The sequence below is a fragment of the Trichomycterus rosablanca genome, chromosome 11, assembly GCF_030014385.1.
Source record: "Trichomycterus rosablanca isolate fTriRos1 chromosome 11, fTriRos1.hap1, whole genome shotgun sequence".
NCBI lineage: Eukaryota > Metazoa > Chordata > Actinopteri > Siluriformes > Trichomycteridae > Trichomycterus > Trichomycterus rosablanca.
The window spans coordinates 10,176,406-10,203,422 of NC_085998.1; the positions used below are offsets into that span (position 1 = coordinate 10,176,406).

The 27,017-nt window shown below is 39.2% G+C and overlaps 1 protein-coding gene across 2 annotated transcripts; it reads left to right on the plus strand.

Annotated features, from left to right (window-relative positions):
• The first annotated feature begins 1,152 nt into the window (after window positions 1–1,152).
• Window positions 1,153–25,413, plus strand: si:ch211-136a13.1 (HHIP-like protein 1). 2 transcript variants are annotated; one of them, XM_063004542.1, is made up of 10 exons: window positions 1,153–1,431; window positions 14,492–15,138; window positions 16,540–16,683; window positions 19,252–19,580; window positions 19,819–19,945; window positions 20,648–20,793; window positions 21,493–21,574; window positions 22,968–23,050; window positions 24,454–24,608; window positions 24,840–25,413. In XM_063004542.1, exons 1-10 carry the CDS (start codon window positions 1,153–1,155, stop codon window positions 25,353–25,355), a joined length of 2,508 nt encoding a protein of 835 aa, XP_062860612.1. In that variant the 3' UTR covers window positions 25,356–25,413. The 2 variants fall into 2 exon arrangements, with proteins under 2 accessions (XP_062860612.1, XP_062860611.1); XM_063004541.1 differs by having other exon boundaries at window positions 24,454–25,413.
• The last annotated feature ends 1,604 nt before the right edge of the window (window positions 25,414–27,017 follow it).

Below are 27,017 nucleotides of genomic sequence, written 5' to 3' on the forward strand. Positions count from 1 at the left end.
ATCTCAATGTACTTTTCTGCATTAATGCTGCCATCACAGAAGTGTAAATTACCTTTGCCAAGGGCACTGACACAGCTCCATACCATGACAGACCCTGGCAAACTGGAGATCCTCTGATCGTCTTTGCTCATCAAAAACTCGGCCTTTCCTGGATGCTGCTTTTGTACCAAACCATGATTACAATCACCTGTTTGGAATCACATCATCATAATGTTTTTACCTCATTACTAGCTCTAAATTGCCCCCGTTTCAACTTTTTTTTTTTTTTTTTGGAATGTGTTGCAGGCCTGAAATGCAGGAATGGATGTTTATTAACAAATGAAATGAAGTTGAGCAGATAAAACATGAAATATTTCAGGTTCAAACTGTCTGCAATCAAATAAAAGTCAAAGTAAATGTAAGGAACACTGTGTTTTTATTTTATTTGCATTTTCCATACTGTCCCAACTTTTTCTGATTTGGGGTTGTATTTGTACAATGAATATAATTTCAAAAAAGAAAAAAAAAATCATTGATGCAGTATATATTATTATAATTAATCATTAAATTAATTTACTGAATTTAGGTTGAAGTGGTGTAAAGCACACCAGCACTGGACTATGGTGCAGTTGAAAGACATTCCCTAGAGGCATGCCTTTACTTTCTGGCGAAACCTAATTAGAAGAATGGTTAGAATCCAAGGAGTCTAAACTCGCTTTAATACACAGCTATGAAATCTGTTAAGTAAAACGTACATTAGAAGAAGCATTAACTAAAAGGTGCTGAAATTGCAAAACGTTGTGCCAAACTTGAAAAGTTTGGCAAACGGGGGAGGGGAGACATAAAGTTTAAGATAGAGGACGGACGTAGGAAGAGGGTAGGAATGTCTTTGCCTGGGAATGGGGAGAAAAAGTAAAAAGGAGGGAGTGAGAGGAGGAGACATGAATACAGAGGAGGAGAAAGCACAGGAGTGTACGTGTGTACGTGCTGAATGAAACAGCCTTGTGCAGCTTTAGTCCGTTCATTCTGCGCCAGAGTGTTTCCAACCTGAGTGTGTGTGTGTGTGTGTGTGTGTGTGCATCTGTGAGAACGCTGACAGTCAGCCAAGTATTTCTCCAGAATCCAGACTGGGAAACTGCTGGGAGAACTCCAGCTTATAGACTCTTTACTGCCATGAGTTTTGTGAGATCCTGGAGAGTCTGGCTTCTCCATTCCCTGATTGTTGTTGTCCTGAACCTCTTTCAGGGGGATGCCCACCCACAGTGCCTGGACTACAGGCCTCCTTTCCAGCCTCAGGAGTCGCTGCTCTTCTGCAAAGAGTATGCCAAGTTTGGATGCTGTGACCGGGAACGGGATGACCAGATTTCCAGACAGTTTTACCAAGTCATGGAATACTTTGATCACTCTGGATTTATGGCCTGCGGGAAGTACATCCGCAACATTCTGTGCCAGGTAAGTCTTGGACCAAGTGTTTTATTAAAAGGATGCCCATTATGGGTTTGGCAGTTTGAAGGGATGTCTTGTATCGAGCCTGAAGGGTCGCTCTTTACCTTCATTTATTCATTGATGCTTAATGCTTTATTCTGGTCATTTTTGTGGTGGGTCTGTTGCCACCTAAAACAACAGAGCACAAAAAACAACACAACCTGGCCAGGGGGTCACTGATGTCAGTGGACCACCACAAAGAAACTGAAAGGACATACAAAACTTATCGCAAACAGTGAATGGAACCCAGGCCTCTAGAACCCATGTTTATTATCAACCAGCTGCTTGGGTTGTTAATTCCAGTTATTATTGATTCCCTGTTTCGATTCCAAAATGGTAAAAAAAAGGTCAAATGTTTACCTTGACACGCTGTTGTTTTGATGCGTGACATACTAACATAGACAGGTCCTGGTAGATATATTTGTATCCTTGCAGATATGTATTCCTTGTTTATAATAATAAAGACTTATCACATTTAGGCAATACAGTGGTACCTTGAAACTCAATGTCTGGGACTGCCGTTGAGTTTAAAAGATGTTGAGTTTAAAGGTGATTTTTCCCATGAGGATGTTTGGGAAACCTGTTAATGCGTCCCATGGTCCCGTGAACTTGCATATATTTTAGGCTTATGTAAAGTAATGGGGTTGTTTTTGACACTTATACACTGAAAATAACACAAATATAATATAAAAACACTGAAATAAAAAGCTGATTCTTACAATTCCTCAGACCCCCGAGCTATAACACGAGTTTAAAAGTGAAACAGTGAGGAAAATCCAGCTAAACACAGATACATGTGGAGCTTTCAGAGTAAATCAGACCACACAATTATTACACACAAATGCAGGTTCATCTCAGATGCACACTTTAATGATGTATTATCACACCGCTCAAGCCAAGCGCTGAACAAAGCAACAGTTCATTGTTAATTTGAAATTAAATAAATTAAAATTAAATAAATAAATTTTGAGTTGAGTTTCAAAGATTTTGAGTTTAGGGGACGTTGAGTTACAAGGTACCACTGTACTTAAATATTGTTTGTACCTGGTACCTGCTGTTTTGTGTTCAGTTCTAAATTACAACCCTATCATTCACGCCACTGTACTGCCTGCTTTTTATTTTATTCCTCAAATGCATCTGTTCTGTAGAATGACATTGTACAGACATATTTTGTAACATCTGCAGCACATCTGAAAGTTTAAGTGCTTTGGTCTCATTGGAGAGTTGGATTTGGCCACAATGTACAGTTTCAAATATTTGACTAGGCCTCTCTAGGGTTAAGATCAGACTGAGGAGTTTACTTCAATATGTGCAATGAAGGTGTATTTGTGCTGCCATCTTAATAAAAATAATAATCCATTTTATTTATGGCGCCTTTCAAAACACTCAAGGACACCTTACAAAAGCAAGAAAGTAACAGGCATCAATAAACCATTAAAATCAAATAGAAATTAATAGAATAAATTCAATAAAGACAATAAAATCGGTACAAACTCACCCATAAAATCAATAAATCTCTTATCAGTCAAATGTTATCACTGCTAGATAAATATTGGGGTAGTAGTACCAATCAAGTTTAAAAGATTAGTAGTAGGCTAGCTTGAAGAGGTGAGTTTTAAGTTTAAGGAATTTAAAAGTAGAGAAACAATCAATAGTACGGATATGGATTGGGAGGGTAATCCAGAGAGAAGGGGCAGAGTGGCTAAAAGCCCTCGTGCCCATAGTCGACAGGTGGACAGAAGGAACAGAAAGCTGGAAGGCTGAGGAAGACCTAAGAGTGCAAGTGGGATTGTAGACTTGGAGTAAATCAGAGATGTAAGAGGGTGCTAGACCATGTAGAGCTGTGAATGTGAATAATAAAATCTTGAAATGTATGCAATAATTTACGGGGCCAGGTTTCTTAAGTATGGGTGTGATAGTTGCCATCTTGAGAGTAGCTGGAACAGAATATCTTGCAATATTTCACACCTTTAAATGGTCAGTTTACCTAGTAACTTCACTTCTTATCTTCGCTTCTTATCTGTTCGGACAGAGAAATGCTGTTTTATTAAAGGTAAAGAGAAAGTTTTACCTTCAAGAGATGAAGAATGACGGTAGTACAGAAACACAAACACATCAGACAATTCTAGCATCTAGCATTTTATATCATCAATCTATGACCTTTGACGTAATCACTTCTTCTTTTACTCCCCAAGGGCTGCTTTTATAGCACTAATACGCAGACTCAGTTGCCTACAGTATTCATTAGCTGAGTAATCAAACTTTAAAAAAAGGATTTTGTAAAAGTGCATGGAAGGGTTTGTACATTTGGGTTAAAAGTCGATTTACATCGATCAGCCATAACATTAAAACCACCTCCTTGTTCCTAAACTCACTGTCCATTTTATCAGCTCCACTTACCATATAGAAGCACTTTGTAGTTCTACAATTACTGACTGTAGTCCATCTGTTTCTCTGTATGCTTTGTTAGCCTGCTTTCACCCTGTTCTTCAATGGTCAGGAACACTACAGAGCAGGTATTATTTAGGTGGTGGATCATTCTCAGCACTGCAGTGACACTGACATGGTGGTGGTGTGTTAGTGTGTGTTGTGCTGGTATGAGTGGATAAGACACAGCAGCACTGATGGAGTTTTTAAACACCTCACTGTCACTGCTGGACTGAGAATAGTCCACCAACCAAAAATAATCAGCCAACAGCCAACTGACTTTACATCTACAAGGTGGACCAGCAAGGTGGTAGAGTGGACAGTGAGTGGACACGGTATTTAAAAACTCCAGCAGCGCTGCTGTGTCTGCTCCACTTATACCAGCACAGCACAACACACACTAACACACCACCACCAGTGTCACTGCAGTGCTGAGAATGATCCACCTACTCTGTAGTGGTCCTGTGGGGGTCCTGACCATTGAAGAACAGGGTGAAAGAAGGCTAAAAAAAGTATGTAGATAAATAGATGGACTACAGTCAGTAATTGTAGAACTACAAAGTGGCAAGTGTAGCTGATAAAATGGACAGTGAGTGTAGAAACGCAGAGGTGGTTTTAATGTTATGGCAGATCAGTGTATTTTATCATGCATATACTACTTTACAGTACATTTTAGTCTCTTTTTTGTCATTTAAAAAGACAATTATAAAATAAAATCTATAGCAAATACAGACAGATGTTTCAGTAACGGACACAAAAATATGTGCTAGCATACTATTATTCACCTCCAAAAAGTTGAATGCCTGTACTGGTGTCCTGTCTTTTGAAAAGCCTTTCATGTTGGTCTTCAGACCCACCCAGAGCATTAGCGGGTGTAAGTAATTACTGAAAACTAACAAAAGAATTCGTGAATAAATGAAAACATGAAGTTGCATTGATGCACATGGAACGAAAAGTGTTTTCAGTTGTCATTAAATGCAAAATAATCCCATATTGCAACAAGAATGTGGTCTCCTTTAAGCCTATAGCAATACAACATTCAGAATTAATTATAATGGATTAATAGATAGAACAGTGGTCTTCTTACCAAGTTCTGTCACTTGTGCTTACAGGATTCTTGTGGAAGGTTAGATATAATCCAAGAAGCAGCAATACAAGTCCAGTATTAACCATGACCTTGCTAGGGGCTTATAGCAGGCTTATAACAGAGACCCGAAGACGTCAGCCTCCTCACTTTAGTCTTGTTTACTGTGTACTCTCCTAAAGTACTGCAAAAATTCAGAATAAAAAATTAAGACGATAGTTTAGCCTCAAAAACGCAACAAGCAAACAGTGCAAAGAGTGTTACCACCTGACGAAAATAGCACACAAGCTCCGTGTGCACTTGGAGAGAGAGGAATATGGAAACAATGGGACGGGGTTTAGAATGCATGACAAACATGCCCTCCTATCACACTGCTAGCACAGCGGGCGGAACTTGTCATACAGTTACCGATAACAAAGACCACCCATTTAGAGGCAAGATATGATTGGTTGGTCTCTCATTAAATTAGTAATGCTTGGTCCTTTAAAAATTTAAAGCTGGCTCACCAACATTATATCCAGCACCGACAGAGCTGACAAAATTCTGATAGGGAGACATTATGATAGGGAAAGGGTTTCTTTATTTTAACCTTTCACATTCCAACACAAATTGAATAGGCAGGTATAACAGATTGATTTAATTGCTGATGAACTAAATTTAGAACTGCTTACTTTTATAAAATTAGTTTTTAGAATATCTTAAGCTCTTTCTAATGCCAAGTTCACACTACACGACTTTCCAAATCGTCAGATGGCTGTAAAGTTCACACTACACAACTGGATCTCTTGCAGTCGGGAGTCTTTTAAGTCGTAGCGTATTTCACACTACACGACTGATCAGCGAGAGGGGATTACACACTACACGATCTATCACCATGAGGAATCACAGGTGAGTCTATCTGGTCTCCCAAATTACATTTTCTCTTGAAAACACGTGAGAAGTGACGAGGGGTTTAATGATACCATGTCCAAAAATGCATGTCAACAATAAGCGAGCGATCAAAGTTTGTGCGCTGATATGCAGCGTAAAAGCAAGTAGAAAAAAGAAATACATTTGAGTGGATTTGACTACACGACCAGCAGGAATTTTCTGTTCTGTAGTGAGTCGGAGGTTAATAAATATTTTTTGCAATGCAGCGTGGGTATAATGGTTTGGTGTGGACGATAAGATCACAAAATACTGTAAAGCCTGTGTGTTTGTCGATGTATTCTAATATAAACTATATTATGCCCCGTCCCACTCCTCCCCGGGTTCCCCTCACCCCGCATTCTCATTGGCTGTAGTTCGACATAGCACTCACTGCCACTTTCAAACAGCTTGCAACGCCTTTCACACTACATGATTTTGAGTCGGCAACAGGTCCAGATATTTTACATGCTAGATATTTTTCTTCAGTCAACGAGTCGCTCAGATCGAGCTGTTGAACAGTTCTAGCGGCGACCAGTTGGCGAGCGAAAATCAGGGCAAAAATCGTTTAGTGTGAACTACACATAAGTGTGTAGAGCGCCATGATGTTTTTCCTCTGGCTTATAGGCTGCTGAAAACTTTTTTTCTTTAATAAACGTTACTTTTCCTGATGTTAAGTAAAATGTACTTTTGTTTCTCAAATTAACTGAATAAAACAAATGATGTGTGGTAATTTTTACACAAAAAATTTTACTAGTGTTTCAGAGATTGTTAAATTACATGTGATCTTCCGGACAATTTCCTTTTAGTGCAAAGTGACAGTCTGAACCTTTAAACTAGCCCTGTTTATACAGGCACAGGGAAGTCACCAACTGTATTTAAGCACAGTCATAAACAAGGTATTAGAAGGTTGTGTTACAGATTACAATAACATTATAGAACACTGTATACTACCTATTATGTAATTTAACCAGCTGTATGTAACCCAATGTCCCCTAAACTCAAAATCTTTGAAACTCAACGGCCTTTATCGAGAAATTTTAATATCCTTAAACTCAACGTTTCCCTTAAACCTAATGTGTTCAGTTTGTTTAAAAAAATATATATTTATTTAATTTCAAATTAACAATGAACAGTTGCTTTGTTCAGCACTTGGCGTGAGCGGTGCGGTGAAACGTCATCAAAGTGCAAATATGAGATGAATTTGCATTTGTGTGGAATAACCGTCAGATTCACTCTGAAAGCTCCACAAGTATCTTTGTTGATCTGGATTTTCCTCACTGCTTCACTTCTAAACTTGTGTTACAGCTCGGGGTTCTGAGAAATTGTAAGAATCAGCTTTTTATTTCAGTGTTTTTTATATTATATTTGTGTTATTTTCAGTGTATAAGTGTAAAAAACAACCCCATTATTTTACATAAGCCTAAAATATATGCAAGTGGGACGCATTAACAGGTTTCCTATACATCCTTATGGGAAAAAATACCATGAAACTCAATGCCTTTAAACCCAATGCCACTCCCAGAACCAATTGACGTTGAGTTTCAAGGTACCACTGTATTTTTTACCTAACAAATATTATCAAAATTTCAAAATAAATAAATAAAAATGTTAACAAAAAGAACAGGTGCAAAAATTATTTAAAACCTAAGCCGTGACACAAAGTAAACATCAAACAACTGGATGGTTAAAAAATTACATTTTCCACTACATCATTCCTTTGTAAATAAAACACTAATGAAGAAACTTTCGCCTCCTAAATGTGTTCTGTGATTCATAAGGTGCTTATTTCCAGGGTAACAGATTAAAGCAGACTACTCAAGGACACTTAAGTATCTTATTTAAAACCATGCAGTTGTAAAACACTGCCTCTCATCTCATCTCACGATAATGCGTTTTAAACAGCAGCAGGAATAAACCCATGAAGATCTAGAAGTACATAGAAACGTATCATTATGTCAAACCAAGTCTGAGTCATGGCTGGTTGGTGCCTACTGTGCCTTGGACTATTTGGACCCAAATCATACAGGGTGAAAACCAGCCAGTCGGATGATGCAGCTTTTTTTTCCCCCTACAGTAAAAAAAACAGCTGTGCACAACCACAGACTTGTTTGGTTTCAGCCCTCTTAAATGATGGTGTTTGGTTGCACCACACCGATACTCTACAGACTGTGGCTGGCTGAAGGGAAGCATTGAACATTTGGAGAGGAAGTTTTGCTCAATGACAATCTTTGTTGGGACGTTAATGCAGTTACAGGGAGCTGTTTGAATCAGTAGATACCTGGAGAAAGGAAAAACATCCTCTTCCTTTCTAACCTGGGACACACTCGTTTATGCTGCCAAAACACAACCTGGAACACTGTGTAAATAGAAAAATAGAAAGGAAAAAATATATAAATATATGAATACTACAGGAGGGCAGGGACCATGTGGGGACACAGACAGAATTAACAGGAAATACAGATTAAAAGCTTTACCTTAATTTTCTGGAAAAATGACTACCTAGTGGATTTCTTACTGAGCTAAAGTGGCTATAAAAATGTGCCTATAAAACTGTTTATGCATACTATTATTAATTCAAGTACATTTACATTTTCAGCATTTAGCAGACGCTTTTATCCAAAGCGACTTACAGTATACAGTCTAAGCACCTGAGGGTTAAGGGCCTTGCTTAAGGGCCTAACAGTGGCAACCTGGCAGTGGTGGGGGTTTAAACAAGCGATCTTCTGATTACTAGTCCAGTACCTTAACCCGCTGCCCTACCTGCCCTAGTAAGCATTTTGGTGACACTTACTACTAGCTAGCCTCCACTTTAACTACTGACTGGTCGAGATGCATGGATGAAAGGTGGAGGAATACAGTTGAAGCCTCCACTTTAACTACTGACTGGTCGAGATGCATGGATGAAAGGTGGAGGAACACAGTTGAAGCCTCCACTTTAACTACTGACTGGTCGAGATGCATGGATGAAAGGTGGAGGAATACAGTTGAAGTGGTATGCACAAAGTTGAATCAGTTCATCTGGACACAAGTTTGTCGTTTCGTCACTCAATCCGAATGACTTCTTCAGTCTTCTTCGAGTCATTCGGATTGAGTGGCGAAACGTATCTCTACAACAAACTTGTGTCCAGATGAACTGATTGAACTTTGTGGATTTGTGTACCTGGATTATTGAGCATGCATCAACAGATTGAAGTGGTATGGTTTGCCAAGACTCTATAATTCACTACTTGCTATCAATGTAATGAATGAAATGATGCAACCAGCAGCTTCACATATGTCGATGGAGACATCTGCTAGCCCGTGGCCCTACTCAGCCAGAGTGGGTGTCGTACATGCGTCACAGGTTGCCAGAGTGTGTAATGGAATTGAGTATTTCCAATTTGAGACAATACAAACAAGAGAACATAATAACAGAACACATTGTCCCGAAGCAGCTTTACAGAAATCCAGGTTCACAGTCCTTTTTAAGCAAGTCTAGTGTGGCAGTGGAAAGGAAAAGTTTGCCAAATGTGATAAGGATTACAAACTTGTACAAAAATGTACCCATTGTTGGATGGCCTTGATGATATTTGGAACAATGAACCTATGATTAAACAAATACATACTGAATAAATAAAAAATATGAATTCAAACACATTCAACATTGTATCAGAGTTGAGTCAGTAATAGAATATATTCTAGTGGTGAGTTTTTAACATTATGGTAATTGTTTAAAAAAAGGTTTAAAAAAGGTCTATGTCTTATAAAGAAATATGTCAGTTTTATTTCACCTTTTCCAATAAGTGTGTTGCATCATCTACAGGGTTTCATATGACAGTAGTCTGAAAGAAAAGGGTAGAGGTACACTGTAAAAGCATGTAAAAAGTAACTAATGGGTTTATGAGACTCAGTGGAATGCAACAAATGAATTTAAACACGTTCAACGTTGTATCAGAGTTCAGTCAGTAATAGAATATATTCTAGTGATGAGTTTTTAACATTATGGTAATTGTGAGTGCAGTCCGTGTGGATTCTGATGACATCTAGCAGGCCAGCAGTAACGGTTTTGGTGGCATGTCAGCCTCAAGCCCACAAGGTTTAGCCTCAGGTAGGTTGGGAGGGTAGCAGACCTAGCACAATTTAACAGCCCAACACATCTCTTAATTACATGCGCCAACTTTGTGTACCTGTGAAATGAGATTATATGTTTATGTTTTATAAAGAAAGATGCCAGTTTTATTTCACCTTTTCCCATAAGTGTGTTGCATCATTTACAGGGTTTCATATGACAGTAGTCTGAAAGGAAAGGGCTGAGGTACACTGTAAAAGCATGTGAAAAGTAACTAATGGGTTTATGAGACTCAGTGGAATGCAACAAATGTGGCAGATGAGTGTTTAGGACCAGCAACCATCTGTTTTTAATTCATTTAAATAAAACCAAGCAATACAGGGGACAATACAGCATCAACATGCTCATGAACATTTCAGTTGAAACAAGTAAGCATATATATATATATATATATATATATATATATATACCAGGGGTTGGACAAAATAACTGAAACACCTGGTTTTAGACCACAATAATTTATTAGTATGGTGTAGGGCCTCCTTTTGCGGCCAATACAGCATCAATTCGTCTTGGAAATGACATATACAAGTCCTGCACAGTGGTCAGAGGGATTTTAAGCCATTCTTCTTGCAGGATAGTGGCCAGGTCACTACGTGATGCTGGTGGAGGAAAACGTTTCCTGACTCGCTTCTCCAAAACACCCCAAAGTGGCTCAATAATATTTAGATCTGGTGACTGTGCAGGCCATGGGAGATGTTCAACTTCACTTTCATGTTCATCAAACCAATCTTTCACCAGTCTTGCTGTGTGTATTGGTGCATTGTCATCCTGATACACGGCACCGCCATTGGATGCACATGGTCCTCCAGAATGGTTCGGTAGTCCTTGGCAGGGACGCGCCCATCTAGCACAAGTATTGGGCCAAGGGAATGCCATGATATGGCAGCCCAAACCATCACTGATCCACCCCCATGCTTCACTCTGGGCATGCAACAGTCTGGGTGGTACGCTTCTTTGGGGCTTCTCCACACCGTAACTCTCCCGGATGTGGGGAAAACAGTAAAGGTGGACTCATCAGAGAACAATACATGTTTCACATTGTCCACAGCCCAAGATTTGCGCTCCTTGCACCATTGAAACCGACGTTTGGCATCGGCACGAGTGACCAAAGGTTTGGCTATAGCAGCCCGGCCGTGTATATTGACCCTGTGGAGCTCCCGACGGACAGTTCTGGTGGAAACAGGAGAGTTGAGGTGCACATTTATTTCTGCCGTGATTTGGGCAGCCGTGGTTTTATGTTTTTTGGATACAATCCGGGTTAGCACCCAAACATCCCTTTCAGACAGCTTCCTCTTGCATCCACAGTTAATCCTGTTGGATGTGGTTTGTCCTTCTTGGTGGTATGTTGACATTACCCTGGATACCGTGGCTCTTGATACATCACAAATATTTGCTGTCTTGGTCACAGATGCGCCAGCAAGACGTGCACCAACAATTTGTCCTCTTTTGAACTCTGGTATGTCACCCATAATGTTGTGTGCATTGCAATATTTTGAGCAAAACTGTGCTCTTACCCTGCTAATTGAACCTTCACACTCTGCTCTTACTGGTGCAATGTGCAATTAATGAAGATTGGCCACCAGACTGGTCCAATTTAGCCATGAAACCTCCCACACTAAAATGACAGGTGTTTCAGTTATTTTGTCCAACCCCTGTATATATATATATATATATATATATATATATATATATATATATATATATATATATTGACCAGCCATAACATTAAAACCACCTCCTTGTTTCTACACTCACTGTCCATTTTATCAGCTCCACTTACCATGTAGAAGCACTTTGTAGTTCTACAATTACTGACTGTAGTCCATCTGTTTTTCTACATACTTTTTTAGCCTGCTTTCACCCTGTTCTTTAATGGTCAGGACTCTCCCAGGACCACTACAGAGCAGGTATTATTTGGGTGGTGGGTCATTCTCAGCACTGCAGTGACAGTGACATGGTGGTGGTGTGTTAGTGTGTGTTGTGCTGGTATGAGTGAATAAGACACAGCAGCGCTGCTGGAGTTTTAAACACCTCACTGTCACTGCTGGACTGAGAATAGTTCACCAACCAAAAATACCCAGCCAACAGCGCCCTGTGGGCAGCGTCCTGTGACCACTGATGAAGGTCTAGAAGATGACCAGAGCGATCGTCTCTGACTTTACATCTAAAAGGTGGACCAACTAGGTAGGAGTGTCTAATAGAGTGGACAGTGAGTGGACACGGTATTTAAAAACTCCATCAGCGCTGCTGTGCCTGATCCACTCATACCAGCACAACACACACTAACACACCACCACCATGTCATTGTCACTGCAGTGCTGAGAATGATCCACCACCTAAATAATAACTGCTCTGTGGTGGTCCTGTGGGGGTCCTGACCATTGAAGAACTGAGTGAAAGCAGAATGCTACTTAAATTCAAATCCATATAGACTAAAATCCAACCTAGAATATTATAATTTAATAGAATATAAAATAATACATGTATTTATATTTAATTTAATTTTAAAATAGAGTTGTGTGAGTCGTGGTTAAGTCATATGCATTATTTTAATTCATTTGTCACTGCTTTATTCCAATAAAATTAGTCACAGTTATAGAACTGTTCTGGAGGTCTGAGCTTAAAAAAGTGATGTACGAAGAAGTTGGCATGATTAGGAGCTACCAATATAGAGCATGAAATGGTAAAATTCATTTGAACAAAATAGTAGTTATAAACTTGTAACTTTGGCAGTCAGATCAATCTAAAAAGTCACTTGGCATCCAGTACTACTATTCCATTTTAAAGGCTCTTGCTCGAAAATGCTAAAACCAGGACACTGCATTATCCCCCACGTGCGGTTTAACATGTACCAGACATTTATGTTTACCAAAAATAAACTCTTAAATGAGTCCATTTTTAGATTGAATAGTTATTAAAGAAAGAAAACATCAATAGCCTGGGAATACATCAAACTCTAACATAATGTCAACTCACATTTTTAAAGAACTTAGTCTTTTTCATTTGGTTTTATTGTCTAAAGCCATTATAGTCATTTAAGACCATTTTCCTGGGTTTAGATGTTAGACAATGTTGTTGAGGTCAGCTGAGTGATGGGTGTGCAGTTGTGGCTGAAAGGTAATAAGAGCCTGGACTAGCCAACGTGCCCATGAACTGCTGTATTTATAACTATCATAGCCATCAACAGCTCTTCAACTGAATGCTGGGAACTCGACTCAAAAACGAACGTGCAGAGAAGCACGTTTTATTAACAGAAAAGGTGGAAGAGACTGAATGTCATTAAAAGAAAAATATAACTATATAGGGAGGTGGGAGGAAATTAGAGTATCTGAAGAAAAAGCAAATAGACTTGGAGAGAACAAACTTCTTAGCGATAGTGACTGGAGGTGACGGTCAAAACCACAACTTCAAAGCTATTTAGCATTAATACGAAAAAATTGGTGAAAACAATTATAAAAACAATTAATTTATTTAATAATAAATAAACGCCAACTAACTATAGATTAATGGGGCAAGTATAAAAAAAAAACCATAAAACAAAGTGATAAGCTTAAGTAGAAACAAACACTGGAAGCAAACCCCCCAAGCAACTCAATCCACAAGTGACTTTAAAACCAGAAGCAGAAAGCAAACATCATCCACCTACTGAGTCCTTAGAAACCAGAACGAAAGAACTGCTGGCCAACAGGAGAAGCCAGGCAAGTTGTCAAGTTCAGCCTTCAACCTGTCAAGTCAGGGAATTAGAGGACTCAGCCCCAAGGTACGTTCTTATAGAAAGCCCCTCCTGGTGTAGTGAGAAATGCAGAGTGTAGTGATTAGGCGCAGAGAGTGCCTTTGAAGTGCAGTTTTAATAGAACTGCACTTTCCGTCTGTCTGTGCCTCATCCTTCTTCCCCCTGCCATCCAGCATGGGCCTGACAGATGGCCACGTTACACACTGGTTTGTAAAAATAGAAGGTGAAGGTGCTTTCGTGGTTTAAACAATCTCCTGACTTAAATTCTTCTCAAAATGTATTAAAAAATATATTTGAGAGACTCTCATGATCTTGGGAAACTGAAAGAGAAAAGGGTCCAAATTAAATCACAATGAAGCAAAAAGCTAATCATTTCTTACCACAGAACTCTTAAAGTTGTAATTGTCAACAACAGCTTTCTGACAACAGCTTGCGTTTATTAATTTGTAGTGTCAATAAGTTTTTTATCATTTCGCTTGTTTAACAAAAGTGTACGTAAGTATATGTCATTTTTGCTGTACAAAAATGGTGTACTACCCACATAATATCAGTCAGTGGTCAGTAGTGAAAGGGTAAAACTGTAGTCAGAAGTTAGAACACCTAATAAATTAGTATGGAATGTACAGTAGAGTATACTGGTATTTTAGAATACAATACAGTACATGTTACATGATGATCAGGTTCTTTGGGGCATTTCTAGTATAAAGTAATTCATAGTATAAATCTGAGAAACTGCTGTAATGCCTCCTGTTATTTTCTGTAGGAATGCTCTCCATACGCAGCTCACCTGTACGATGCTGAGGATGCTAACACTCCAATGCGTGAGCTTCCTGGCCTGTGCCGTGGCTACTGCAACGAATACTGGAGTCACTGCCGCTACACTCTCAGCCTGCTCACAGATAATAACATCACCGTCATCATCGAGGAGGACCAAAATAAATTCTGTGACTACTTGGAGCTCAAGGACCCAGAATACTGCTATCCCAATGTTCTCAGCAGCGCAGAGCTAAACGCCAACCTGGGAAACGTCCAGTCCGACCCCAAGGGATGCATTCAGCTTTGCCTACAGGAAGTCGCAAATGGTCTGCGCAATCCAGTTGCAATGGTGCACGCGAATGATGGCACACACCGGTTCTTTGTAGCCGAGCAGCTGGGATACGTCTGGACGTATCTGCCGAACGGCTCAAGGATTGACAGGCCCTTCCTGAACCTCACCAAGGCCGTGTTGACGTCACCGTGGGCTGGGGATGAGCGTGGATTTCTTTGTATTGCCCTGCACCCCAGGTTCAGCATGGTTAAAAAGGCATATGTGTATTACTCTGTGTCTGTCAACAAGCAGGAGAGAATAAGAATCAGCGAGTTTCTTTTGTCGAACACGGACATGAACATGCTGGATCACTCGTCTGAGAGGTAACCGGCATGGCAAAGCAATAAAATTGCATTATATACACCGATCAGCCATAACATTAAAACCACCACCTTGTTTCTACACTCATTGTCCATTTTATCAGCTCCACTTACCATATAGAAGCACTTTGTTGTTCTACAATTACTGACTGTAGTCTGTCTGTTTCTCTGCATGCTTTGTTAGCCCCCTTTCATGCTGTTCTTCAATGGTCAGGACCCCCACAGGACCACTACAGAGCAGGTATTATTTGGGTGGTGGATCATTCTCAGCATTGCAGTGACACTGACATGGTGGTGGTGTGTTAGTGTGTGTTGTGCTGGTATGACTGGATCAGACACAGCAGCGCTGATGGAGTTTTTAAACACCCCACTGTTACTGCTGGACTGAGAATTGTCCACCAACCAAAAATACCCAGCCAACAGCGCCCTGTGGGCAGCGTCCTGTGACCACTGATGAAGGTCTAGAAGATGACCAACTCAAACAGCAGCAATAGATGAGCGATTATCTCTGACTTTACATCTACAAGGTGGTCCAACTAGGTAGGAGTGTTTAGTGGACAGTGAGTGGACACGGTATTTAAAAACTCCAGCAGCGCTGCTGTGTCTGATCCACGCATACCAGCACAACACACACTAACAAACCACCACCATGTCAGTGTCACTGCAGTGCTGAGAATGATCCATCACCCAAATAGTACCTACTTTGTAGTGGTCTTGGGAGAGTTCTGACCATTGAAGAACAGCATGAAAAAGGGCTAACAAAGCATGCAGAGAAACAGATGGACTACAGTCAGTAATTGTAGAACTACAAAGTGCTTCTATATGGTAAGCGGAGCTGATAAAATGGACAGTGAGTGTAGAAACAAGGAGGTGGTTTTAATGTTATGGCTGATCAGTGTATAATCCAGTAGTGCGTAGAATAGAGTAGGTGCTGCATCAGGTCAGTGTTCAGTCCAGGTACTCCAACTTCTTTCCATTTCCCAAAAACATGCAAGTAGGTAGACTGTCTGCTCTAAATTTCCCTTTGTGTTTAAGATAAAAGGTATTCATTGTCATTGCAACCCTTGTCAGCAATTTAACCAACACGTAGTACAATACAATACACAAATACAACACAGTAAACTGAGAGAGAGCAAGAGAGAGAGCAAGAGAGAGAGAGAGAGAGAGAGAGAGAGAGAGAGAGCTTGTTCAGTAATGTTACATAGTTGTACTTACTGTCAGTGACTTATTTGATGACAACCCTTAATACACGACCCCTGCAGCAAACTATTTTAAAGAAGTACTTTATATCAGATCAGGTTATTGGCAGATAATACAGCTGCACGTGCTTTGTAGGTGTACAAACATTGTATATGAATTCACAAGGAGTATATGGTCTATTCTAATGATTTCCTTTGGTAACAGGACGCTGCTGGAGGTTGTGGAACCAGCAGCAAATCACAACGGAGGCCAGCTGCTGTTTGGTTTGGATGGCTACCTTTATATCTTCATAGGAGATGGAGGCAGAGCAGGAGACCCCTTTGGCCGATTCGGAAACTCCCAAAATAAGTATGTGAACTTTTACAAATTACATTACGGATTTGTGTATAGTTTTTGGCAATATAATATCGAATCATCATAGTTTATTTAAATTAGAACTTAGTGTAGATCAATTTCATATAAATTAAACACAAGTGGCAGACAAAACACCAGAAACGGGCTAGCCGTTGGGCTAACTGTTCCTGTTCTCTACAGTGCTTGTGATGGTATGTTTGAACATACCAACATGACTGGCTAATGTTCAAGGAAAGCCAAAATAGGGGAGCCATTGGGGGTGCATATGTCCAAGCCCGAATAAAAATAAGAGGGTTGTGTCAGGAAGGGCATACGGCATAAAAAACTGTGCATAGTCTGCTTTGGTGACCCCTAAATATGAAAGTTTCCTGTTTCCAGTGTTTTGTATACCAGTGTTTTGTGTATACCTCTTATCAACGGGAGAATGGTGTTCATTTTAGTACTTGTTTCAAACAATAAGGGCTATACTTAATGTCTTTAAATGATCGTACTGTAAACTATGACTTGGACTTTAATATTTCCATTTATTTCAATAGCATTAATATAATAATATTATTAACAGGTTGATCCTTTTGTATTTACTACATGAACCATTTAAATCATAAATATATCAAATATATAAATAGAAATATTCAAAGATGAAGTCATATCAAGGGAAGTCATATCCTGGCAGTGTGCTACCTCAGCCAGTTTGCTTCCATGGCAAACTTATCCCCTTTAGACAACAGCGTACATTTATACGGACAGTGTCTTATCGTCAAAATATTGGACTTGGCTCTGGCACTCCACATTCCCTAGCAATGCCCGGTGAATCTACAGGGGGTGGCCAAGTGCCACTGTAAAACACAGTTCACCTTTATAACGAGCCCTACTTTAACCACACGTAGTAGACCATGGCTTTAGAACCTGGGTGCCAAGATGGAAACTTGAATGGCCGGCACTTTGGATAAAAACCAAAGGTGTAATATGGAGACTACATGTTAAATGTCTCATTGTGGCGCACAGCGACTGCTTCCAGCACTGCAGCACAAGACTCTAAAAGCATAGAATACACCAATCCTGTAGAGTTTGGTGTCCAGATAAAGTGATTTAACTTTGTGGGATTGTTTACCTGGATAATTGAGCATGCATCAAGACATAAAATATACCAATGAAAGAAAATTCAATTAGTGGATAGGTAATTACCCCAAACAGCCTACAGTCCATGTCAATAGGAATATTTGGAATTCCTACATGTACATACCTTTCCATTGCAGTTTAAAGGTATCCTACACATTAGATTCTAGAAGAAAACACCATTGTTTTCATTCCTATGTAGTTTTTTCATTCCAAGAGCTATTAAACAAGATAACATATATGGTATAATTATACAATAAGTGTCTTGCATTTTTGTTTTTTGGCTATTTAAAATACTTTTAGTACACTGGTTAGAGTTGCGGTGGTTCTCGTTCCACTCGAAACCTCTGGGGGAACAAGGCAGAAAAACCTGGAATTGGTGCTAACACCACCCCCTCGCCACCCCACACTTTCTGACTTAGCCAGTCATGTCTGTGGACACCCAGGTAGCCAATGGTGGGCTAGCATAAACTGTATCTATGAGGACTATTTTTTTATTAGATACAAATTATATCACCAAGCAAAACTGTATCTTTTGAGATGAGTTTGTAATCAAATGGGCATACATGTTAGCTACGTCAGCCCTGTATTGTTGTTGTTGCTCATTTTAATATATGTTTTGACTGATAGACTTACTTCTTGGTTAACTAAATCAGAATCACAAGTATTTAAACAAAATACACAGTTTAAAAAATATATATTTTTGATAAATGAACAGCACAATATGCTCGGTAATCCCTGTACTGAAATGTAATGGATTTTACCATCATTTTTAACTTATATAAAGTTATATAAAGCTTAAGAAGATTTGAGTTTTCTCAGGGACTTGGTCTGTCAACAACATTTCACTGTTCAGTCCTGAAAAACAGAATTGTTTTTGACTTTGCTTCTGTTGTGTCTAGGTCTCTTGTTTTTATTTGATTATTTTACCCTGACCTGCTATGTTGTTTTTTAGTCTTCAAGATAAGTAACAGCATAAAATCTCATTATTATTGACCAATGCTTACAGTTGAAAGCTTGGACAGACCTGACTAAAGTGAATTACATATTATAAAATACTGTAAAGTAAAAAAAAAAGCCAAGAATTGCTGAGCAAAAGTGGATATCCATCAGAAAGGCTGGAAAAGTGATGCAGTTGATGACCAAATAAAGCTGATTGAGAAATTGTATTTTTTAGACAACAGTGGATATTTTAAATACAGTAAAACTGAATATAGGATCATTAATATAAGGACCCACCAGAACACTGACCAGGAAGCATATACTAAAAGAAATACATTGTTTTTTACTTATTTTTGAAGTGTGTACCTTTAGAAAGAATATCATTTAATTTTAAACAGAAGGGGTTAAACATTAGAAAAATAAAAGCTGCCTGTCAGAAACAGTCATCGAATAAACTAAGGGTTATTTAAGAATAAATGAATAAAACATTAACATTTTTTGCAGGTCCACTCTGTTAGGCAAAGTTCTTCGCATTGATGTGGACAACAATGATTACAGTGCCGCCTACAGCATCCCCTTTGATAATCCTTTTATAGGAGAGAAGGGTGTAAAGCCAGAGATCTATGCCTATGGTGTCAGAAACATGTGGCGCTGCTCCATAGACAGAGGAAACCCGACTACAGGATTGGGACAGGGGCGCATGTTCTGTGGTGATGTGGGCCAGAACAAGTATGAGGAAGTGGATATTATTGAAAAAGGTGGAAACTATGGATGGAGAGCAAAGGAAGGCTTCTCCTGTTATGACAGAAAACTGTGTTTAAACTCCTCTTTGGGTAAGCCAGCTTTTCTAGCAACTAATGTAAACTTTGTGTTTGTGTGTGTGTGTGTGTGTGTGTGTGTGTGAGAGAGAGAGAGAGAGAGAGAGAGAGAGAGACAGATGTACAAACAGATAAAAGAATTATTAAACCTAATAAAAACTAACAAAACCAAACAATGGCTCTCCTACCCACTAAAGATATCTGAATCTGACCTAAAATCTGAGATGTCTGTCATCTTTGTTCTTTGTTTAAGATGATATTCTGCCAATTTTTGCTTATCCACATAAACTGGGGAAGTCTGTGACTGGGGGCTATGTCTACAGGGGCTGTGAGATGCCGAATCTGAATGGTCTCTACATATTTGGAGATTTCATGAGCGGGTAAAGTGGCTGTGTTCTTTCAAAGTACAGTAGACCCTTGACTTGGTTCCGAAGGGCTGTTCTTAAGTCAAAACGTTCGTAAGTTAAACCTATTTTTCCCATAAGAAATCATGTAATCAAACCCCCCGTTACCTAACCTTTCTAATGTCTTAAATGGTCTTTTTTGTTATAAATACAAGTATATTTTCCCTTTAATCTTAAATGATAGAATAGACATTACTGTAATAAACAATAATAAACAACAATACTCAGTAGTACTGTACTGTACTTAAACACACATCACATTTCAGTATAGTACGTGTGCTGTACCATACACCATAATACATTTCCTTCTTTTTTTTCAATAGTAATAGATTTTTTCATTTTCTCACCACTACGTTTTCTCTGCACCTTCTTTGGGGCCATTTTGATATTGAATTTTACAAAATATAAAGAAAACACCGGAAAAACACCGCCCGCTGTCCGAATGTTTGCTTACTGTATATATATATTTAGAGAGAGAGAGAGAGAGAGAGACAGTCTGAGTCAACTTGTTCGTGACGTCACGTATTTCGTTCCCGTGCGAATTTCACCTCCTAAATCAAGGGTCTACTGTACTTCTATTTTAGTTTTTATAAAAATTAACAAATAATCACTTTGTTAAATTAATTAAATTAATTATTATTTTATGAGCTTTATATCCTGACTGTGTTTGGACCCTAGGCGACTCATGTCTCTAAAAGAAAACCCAGACAGTGAAAGGTGGGAATACACCGAGATATGCATGGGCAAGGAGAGGACATGTCGGTTTCCCAAACTAATTAACAGCTACTACAAATACATCATATCGTTTGGTGAAGACGAGGCAGGTAACCGTGAGGAGTAGCTGTGTGTGTACATCAACCACAATGGTGTGGATTTTTCCTGTTAGTTCAGCTGTGTATTAGGACACTTTGGACCCCTAAACATTAAGATAATTTAACTTGGTTTCTATTTTGATATATTAATAACTTTAACATGATTGATAGTCTTACATTTGAGATTTTAACTTGCCAGTAATAGCAAACAGTACAATTTCAGTTGTTAAAGACCATGCTCTGTTGAGTGAGGGCAATACTGGGAATTTATGTAATTATGGTCTTTATTGTCATTAAACTTTTTGGCATGACCTCCAAATCCTTGTTTGTGATTATGATTTAATACTGCTGGTGACTACTCTGATCTATATTAAAAGGGCTAGCTTGACTGCACCCATTAAAAAAAGAACATGAAACAGTGGTCTCACTGCCAAGGTTAAAAACTAAACCTGTCACCTTATGCCAGGAAATTTGTCTGAATGGTCAGATATAATCCATGAACCACCAAAGAACAGGAGTGCCATTAAATACTTGAACACTAGAAACTAGTTGAACACAGGGACATTGTCGCTAAGAAGCTAACATGCAATAAGAAGCTCTTGCTCCTGCTTTTCCATGACTACACAATCAGTAACAATTTAGTTAAGCCTATAAGTAAACTTTTGACTTGAACTGTACACTTTTATTCACATCTTTTCTTCTCTGGTTCAGGTGAACTCTACTTCCTAGCCACAGGAACCCCAAGTGCAGCTTCCAGAGGTGGATTGGTCTACAAGATAGTGGATCCATCCAGGTACTTACAAAGTTCTACTTCTGTAACTCAGACAATAAAAGTAATCAAATAATTTAGGAACATAAGCTTGGAATGCTACATTCAGACAACAGCATAGATGTTATATTTATTTCTTGATCAGTGTCCAACATACACCGATCAACCATAACATTAAAATCACCTCCTTGTGTCTACACTCACTGTCCATTTTAGTTCTACAATTACTGACTGTAGTTCATCTGTTTCTCTGCATGCTTTGTTAGCCCCTTTTCATGCTGTTCTTCAATGGTCAGGACTCTCCCAGGACCACTAATGCTGATGAAGTTTTTAAACACCGCACTGTCACTGCTGGACTGAGAATAGTCCACCAACCAAAAATATATCCAGTCAACAGCGCCCTGTGGGCAGCGACTGTGACCACTGATGAAGGTCTAGAAGATGACCAACTCAAACAGCAGCAATAGATGAGCAATTGTCTCTGACTTTACATCTACAAGGTGGACCAACTAGGTAGGAGTGTCTAATAGAGTGGACAGTGAGTGGACACAGTATTTAAAACCTCCAGCAGCGCTGCTGTGTCTGATCCACTCATACCAGCACAACACACACTAACACACCACCACCGTGTCAGTGCAGTGCTGAGAATCATCCACCACCTAAATAATACTTGCTCTGTGGTGGTCCTGTGGGGGTCCTGACTATTAAAGAACAGGGAAAAGCAAGTTAAAACATTATGCAGAGAAACAGATGGACTACAGTCAGTAATTGTAGAACTACAAAGTGCTTCTATATGGTAAGTGGAGCTGATAAAATGGACAGTGAGTGTAGAAACAAGGAGGTGGTTTTAATGTTATGGCTGATCAGTGTATATTTGCTTTTTATATTTGCTTTGCTTTTTCATTTACACTAAAACAGCAGTTTTGAGTTACTAGTTAGCTCAATAGCTTACAGTATTAGCAAGCAGAGAGCACTCTACGTGACTTTTTTGGTGACGTAGCCAGATGATGTGTCCTATATGGTGCACAGATGTAAAGAACAAGAAACCATTTTAAATTTGGGCCACTTGAATGGACTGCAGTATTAAATCAAAAAGGCAAAAATGACAGAAATATTTATCAGACACTTTGTGCATTGCCAAGATTGTCATTTTGTCCAGTTGGAACTTCAAAGTGGATTGAAAACTTTTGGAAAAAAAATCATTAATCAGTATTTTCAAATGTATCTAGTGTGATGAGAACAGGACCTCAGATATATTGATGTTTTAATGGGAGAATCTTTTTGTTTCCATCACTTATTGGTTTTTCAACCTACTAGAATTAGCAAACTAACTAAAATTACTTGCATTTTATTTTTTATCTTAACAATTATGTTACTAAATGTGTTGCCAATGATTTTAAAGCTTCTACTTTTTCAGGAGAGCACCTCCAGGCAAATGCAGCGTTAAGCCCACACCGGTTCAGATAAAAGGCAAACTGATTCACTTCCACCCTAAGGAGGGTAAGCGTCTGTTCTTCTACCTATGTAGGGTTTCAGCAGGTTTGTGTTCTTAGGCTATCTATGAATCAGAATGTCTGCTAAATGCCATAAATGTAAATGTAAGCTCTACGAACACACCCCAAAAACATTGGTTAAATCTTTTTTTCCCATCTAAGGCTTAAATTACCACCAGCCCAATAATAACTGCCACAGTAAACAGCATTTATCCAGCCCTGATATTGTTATGGTCACCCAGAGTTAAAAAGAAGTGGGTAGCACTGTCGCCTCACAGCAAGAAGGTCCTTGGTTCAATCCCCAGGTGGGGCAGTCTGTGTCCTTTCTGTACAGAGTTTGCATGTTCTCCCCGTGTTTGCATGGGTTTCCTTTGGGTGCTCGGGTTTCCTCCCACAGTTCAAAAACATGCAGCCAGGCTAATTGGAGACACTGAATTGTCCTATAGGTACCTAGCCGCTAGGATGCATAAAGCAGTGCATTGTAGTGCCGGTCCCAAGCCCGGATAAATAGGGAGGGTTGTGTCAGGGAGGGTTGTCTCAGGAAGGGCATCCGGCGTAAAAACTGTGCCAAATCAATAATGCGGATCACGATCTGCCAGCGACCCCTAACTGGAGCAGCCGAGGACATAGATAGACCCCTTGAGGTTTCTACACATGAGCACTTTATGCGTACTCTTGATACACAAGTAGTACGATAGTGTACTGGGGGAGCACAGAGAGAGCTGCACACTAGCAGCACTCTATACACACACCTGCCACCAGGTGAGGGACAGTGGGTGATCATGTCTCATACACACACACACGCACACGCACAAACTGATCGTTATTACCACCTCATTACTGTAATATATTATAATTTCTATTGTTATTATTTTGCACTGTTTTTATTAATATTTTATTCTATTTTATATTTTTTGCACATGTAACTGTTTTGTATATATTTGTTCTTTCTTACTGTTATTTTTATTATTTCTCTGTAACTTGCTTTGGCAATACGAATGTCCTTATTTGTCATGCCAATAAAGCTTCTTTTGAGTTAGTGTGAAGGATAGTGTAAAGGTTATCGTTTTGAGTGTCCGCTTAATAAAAAGTAGTGTGTACATTCCAATATAGTACCTATTTAAATGTGTCACAGATGTAAAGTTTTGGCAACATTTAATGTCATTTGGTTGCTATTAAACAAGTTATTGGCCTATTACCCTATTAATCTATTTATGCTAATGTGTGGGAAAGCTGATTAATGTACATAGGTAGAAGAATGTGTGATAGACTGAGGCCACCAGTGCTTAGTCCAGTGCGTCTCTGCATAGAACCTGATTATTCGAGGATAGGCTCCTGACCCATAAATCACTTAGTAAATATAAATAAATAAATGATTTTCTATTTTATTGACTTGTCTTGTTTTCACAGAGTATGTAATTGACAAGAAACCTACAACAACTGCTGCTCCTAGGACCAAACCAACAACTAAACCCAGGTTAGCCACAGTCCAAGCTTCGATAGGAACCTCAAGAAAGTCTGCCACTGCAATGCCACGAATTCCTGCACCAACACAGAAGTCCCATGCATCAACTCAAAAGCCTAAACTTCAGGTTCCTCATTCAAAGCCGACCTTCAGACCAGTCCCGACCTATCCTACTATTCCTAGAACAACTCTGAAAGTAAGATCTGGCCACACACCTGATATAGCGAACACACCCAGATCTCAAATTCCTAATACCATGCCTCATAGGACTTTCCCACCAACTAGATCAGGAACATCCAACAAACAACCATACAACCCCAGCAACACCCAGCCACACTGGACTGCACCTCCCACCACAGCCTCACCAATATACTGGACCTCTCCCTTCTTAAGGTCTGCACATACTACTTTCACCCCTGAAGTGTCAACAGTCTTATCTCGTAGGAAAGGTAGGGGCAGGAAAAATGGGCACAGGCGAGGTAAAGGAGGTCGTAGGAGGTCTCGGAATGGCCTGGTCAGGCTGGTCAATCCTGATGACCTACTGGATCGTGGACGAGTGGAGATTTTTATCAGGGGTGAGTGGGGTACGGTGTGTGATGACCTGTTTGACATTAAGTCAGCATCAGTGGTGTGCAGACAACTGGGCTTCTCAAGAGCAGTGAGGATCGCCAAGCCGGGTGAAATGGGTGTGGGGAGTGTCGGCCTCAGGATCCTCTTGGACGATGTTGAATGCGAAGGAACCGAGAGGACATTGTTGCATTGCAAACATGCAACAATTGGTAAACACAACTGTGCACATGCAGAGGATGTAGGGGTCGTTTGTGGTTATAATGAGGAGTATGTTTAGAAGTGACAGGTTTTCCCAAAGCTGCTCTTTAACGGGTGGGGAAATTGGGGCTGTTTTTTGTTTGTTTAATTGTTAATACAAAATGTTGATGAATTCATTTAGTGCCATCAACGTCAATTAATTTGTTATTGATTAGTGCAGCCAAGTGCAGCTTCCAGAAAAGGATTGGTTTACAAGATAGTGGATCCATCAAGGCATTACAAGATGCCACTTCTGTAAGTTACACAATAAGAAAATTAGGAAAATAAGCTTGAAATGCTACATTTAGACAACAGATGTTATAGATGTTTTATTGATTGTCTCTCGATCAGTGTCCCTAAAGTCCAAACTAACATATACGTCATTTTATATTTGACATCAAATATAAATTATATCTTATTAGATCTCAAATACCTGAAACCACGCCTTATAGGACTTTCCCACCAACTAGATCAGGACCATTTAACAAACGACCATACAACTCAGCTACACTGGACTGCAAACATACTGGACCTGGTTCTTCTTGAAATCTGCACAAACTACTTTCACCTCTGATGCATTAATAGTCATCTCTCATAAAAGGGGTAGGGGCAGGATTGATCAGGGTTGATATTTAAAACTGTAGTACGTAGTTAATATATGGTTTTACATAAAAATTCATAGTTGAAGCTGTCAGGTAAGATTTGGTATTAGACTCAAACGTCATAGGTCATAGGTCATAATTATTAATAAACAGACGTTACTGCAGCTTTAAAGGTGTCACTTAGGTGTCAAACTAAATGAATTTAAACTGGTTCTGAGGAGAGATGTTGAACATCTCAGAGTTTTTTGGTAGTTAAATCTTTAAAAACTTTAGTTTTTAAAAGTTATTCTTTTAAAAGTTATTCTTTTAAATAAAAAATATGAAGACTATTTTACTTCTGGGCTTGTAAGAGACATCTATATCATCTAGCATATCTAAAAAATGGGTGCTTTGGTATTACAGCTGATAAAGTGGATGCTGCACCACCAAAGCTGGGTCGATAGGACCAGGGTTTGATCCTCTGGTTACCACTGTGTGGAGTTCTAAATGATTTCCACATCCATTTTCATTTATTAAGTGGACGGGCTATTCTAAATTATGCTGGGTATAAGTAAGTGAATGCATGTATGTGGGACAATATACGATTTCTAAAACACACAAAAATTAGTTGTATATCATAACTTTTTTTGCAACTGCTCTCACTCTGATTAAAGTCTGATACATAGGGTAACATGCATTTTTTACTGGTGGTGTAGAAAGCTCTAATGTAATGACATGGTCTTCTAATTGTTGATTGTTATTAACAACAACTACATTATTACTTATCTGTTTAATTATGTCCAACTTAATTGCACTTATTAAAAAGTATATGGAATAGTGTCCTCTTTGCCAATGGTTGGTAAAAAAAACTCAAACATGTTCACCTAATGTTAGAAAAAAAAATAGAAGCTGCTGGAACTCTCTAAACAGTCAAGCATGCTTTAGGGGGTTTAAAGAAAGCACTTGCTTCAAAATCAACACCCTACTGCACGACTGAGGTTTGTTGATGATTACATGAACTAGGGACAGTGGTAGCCTAGTGGGTAGAGCTTTTGGGCTATCAATCGAAAGGTTGAGAGTTTGAATCCCGGCTCTGCCATGCTGCCACTGTTGGGCCCTTG

What these genes read in the sequence shown, in the direction of transcription:
- si:ch211-136a13.1 (XM_063004541.1), top strand. Translation starts at nt 1,153, where the DNA reads ATGAGTTTTGTGAGATCCTGGAGAGTCTGGCTTCTCCATTCCCTGATT. An exon ending in TTCGGAAACTCCCAAAATAA is followed by an intron (nt 16,684 to 19,251) that starts GTATGTGAACTT and finishes CATTTTTTGCAG; the next exon opens with GTCCACTCTGTTAGGCAAAG. An exon ending in TCACTTCCACCCTAAGGAGG is followed by an intron (nt 23,051 to 24,453) that starts GTAAGCGTCTGT and finishes TTGTTTTCACAG; the next exon opens with AGTATGTAATTGACAAGAAA.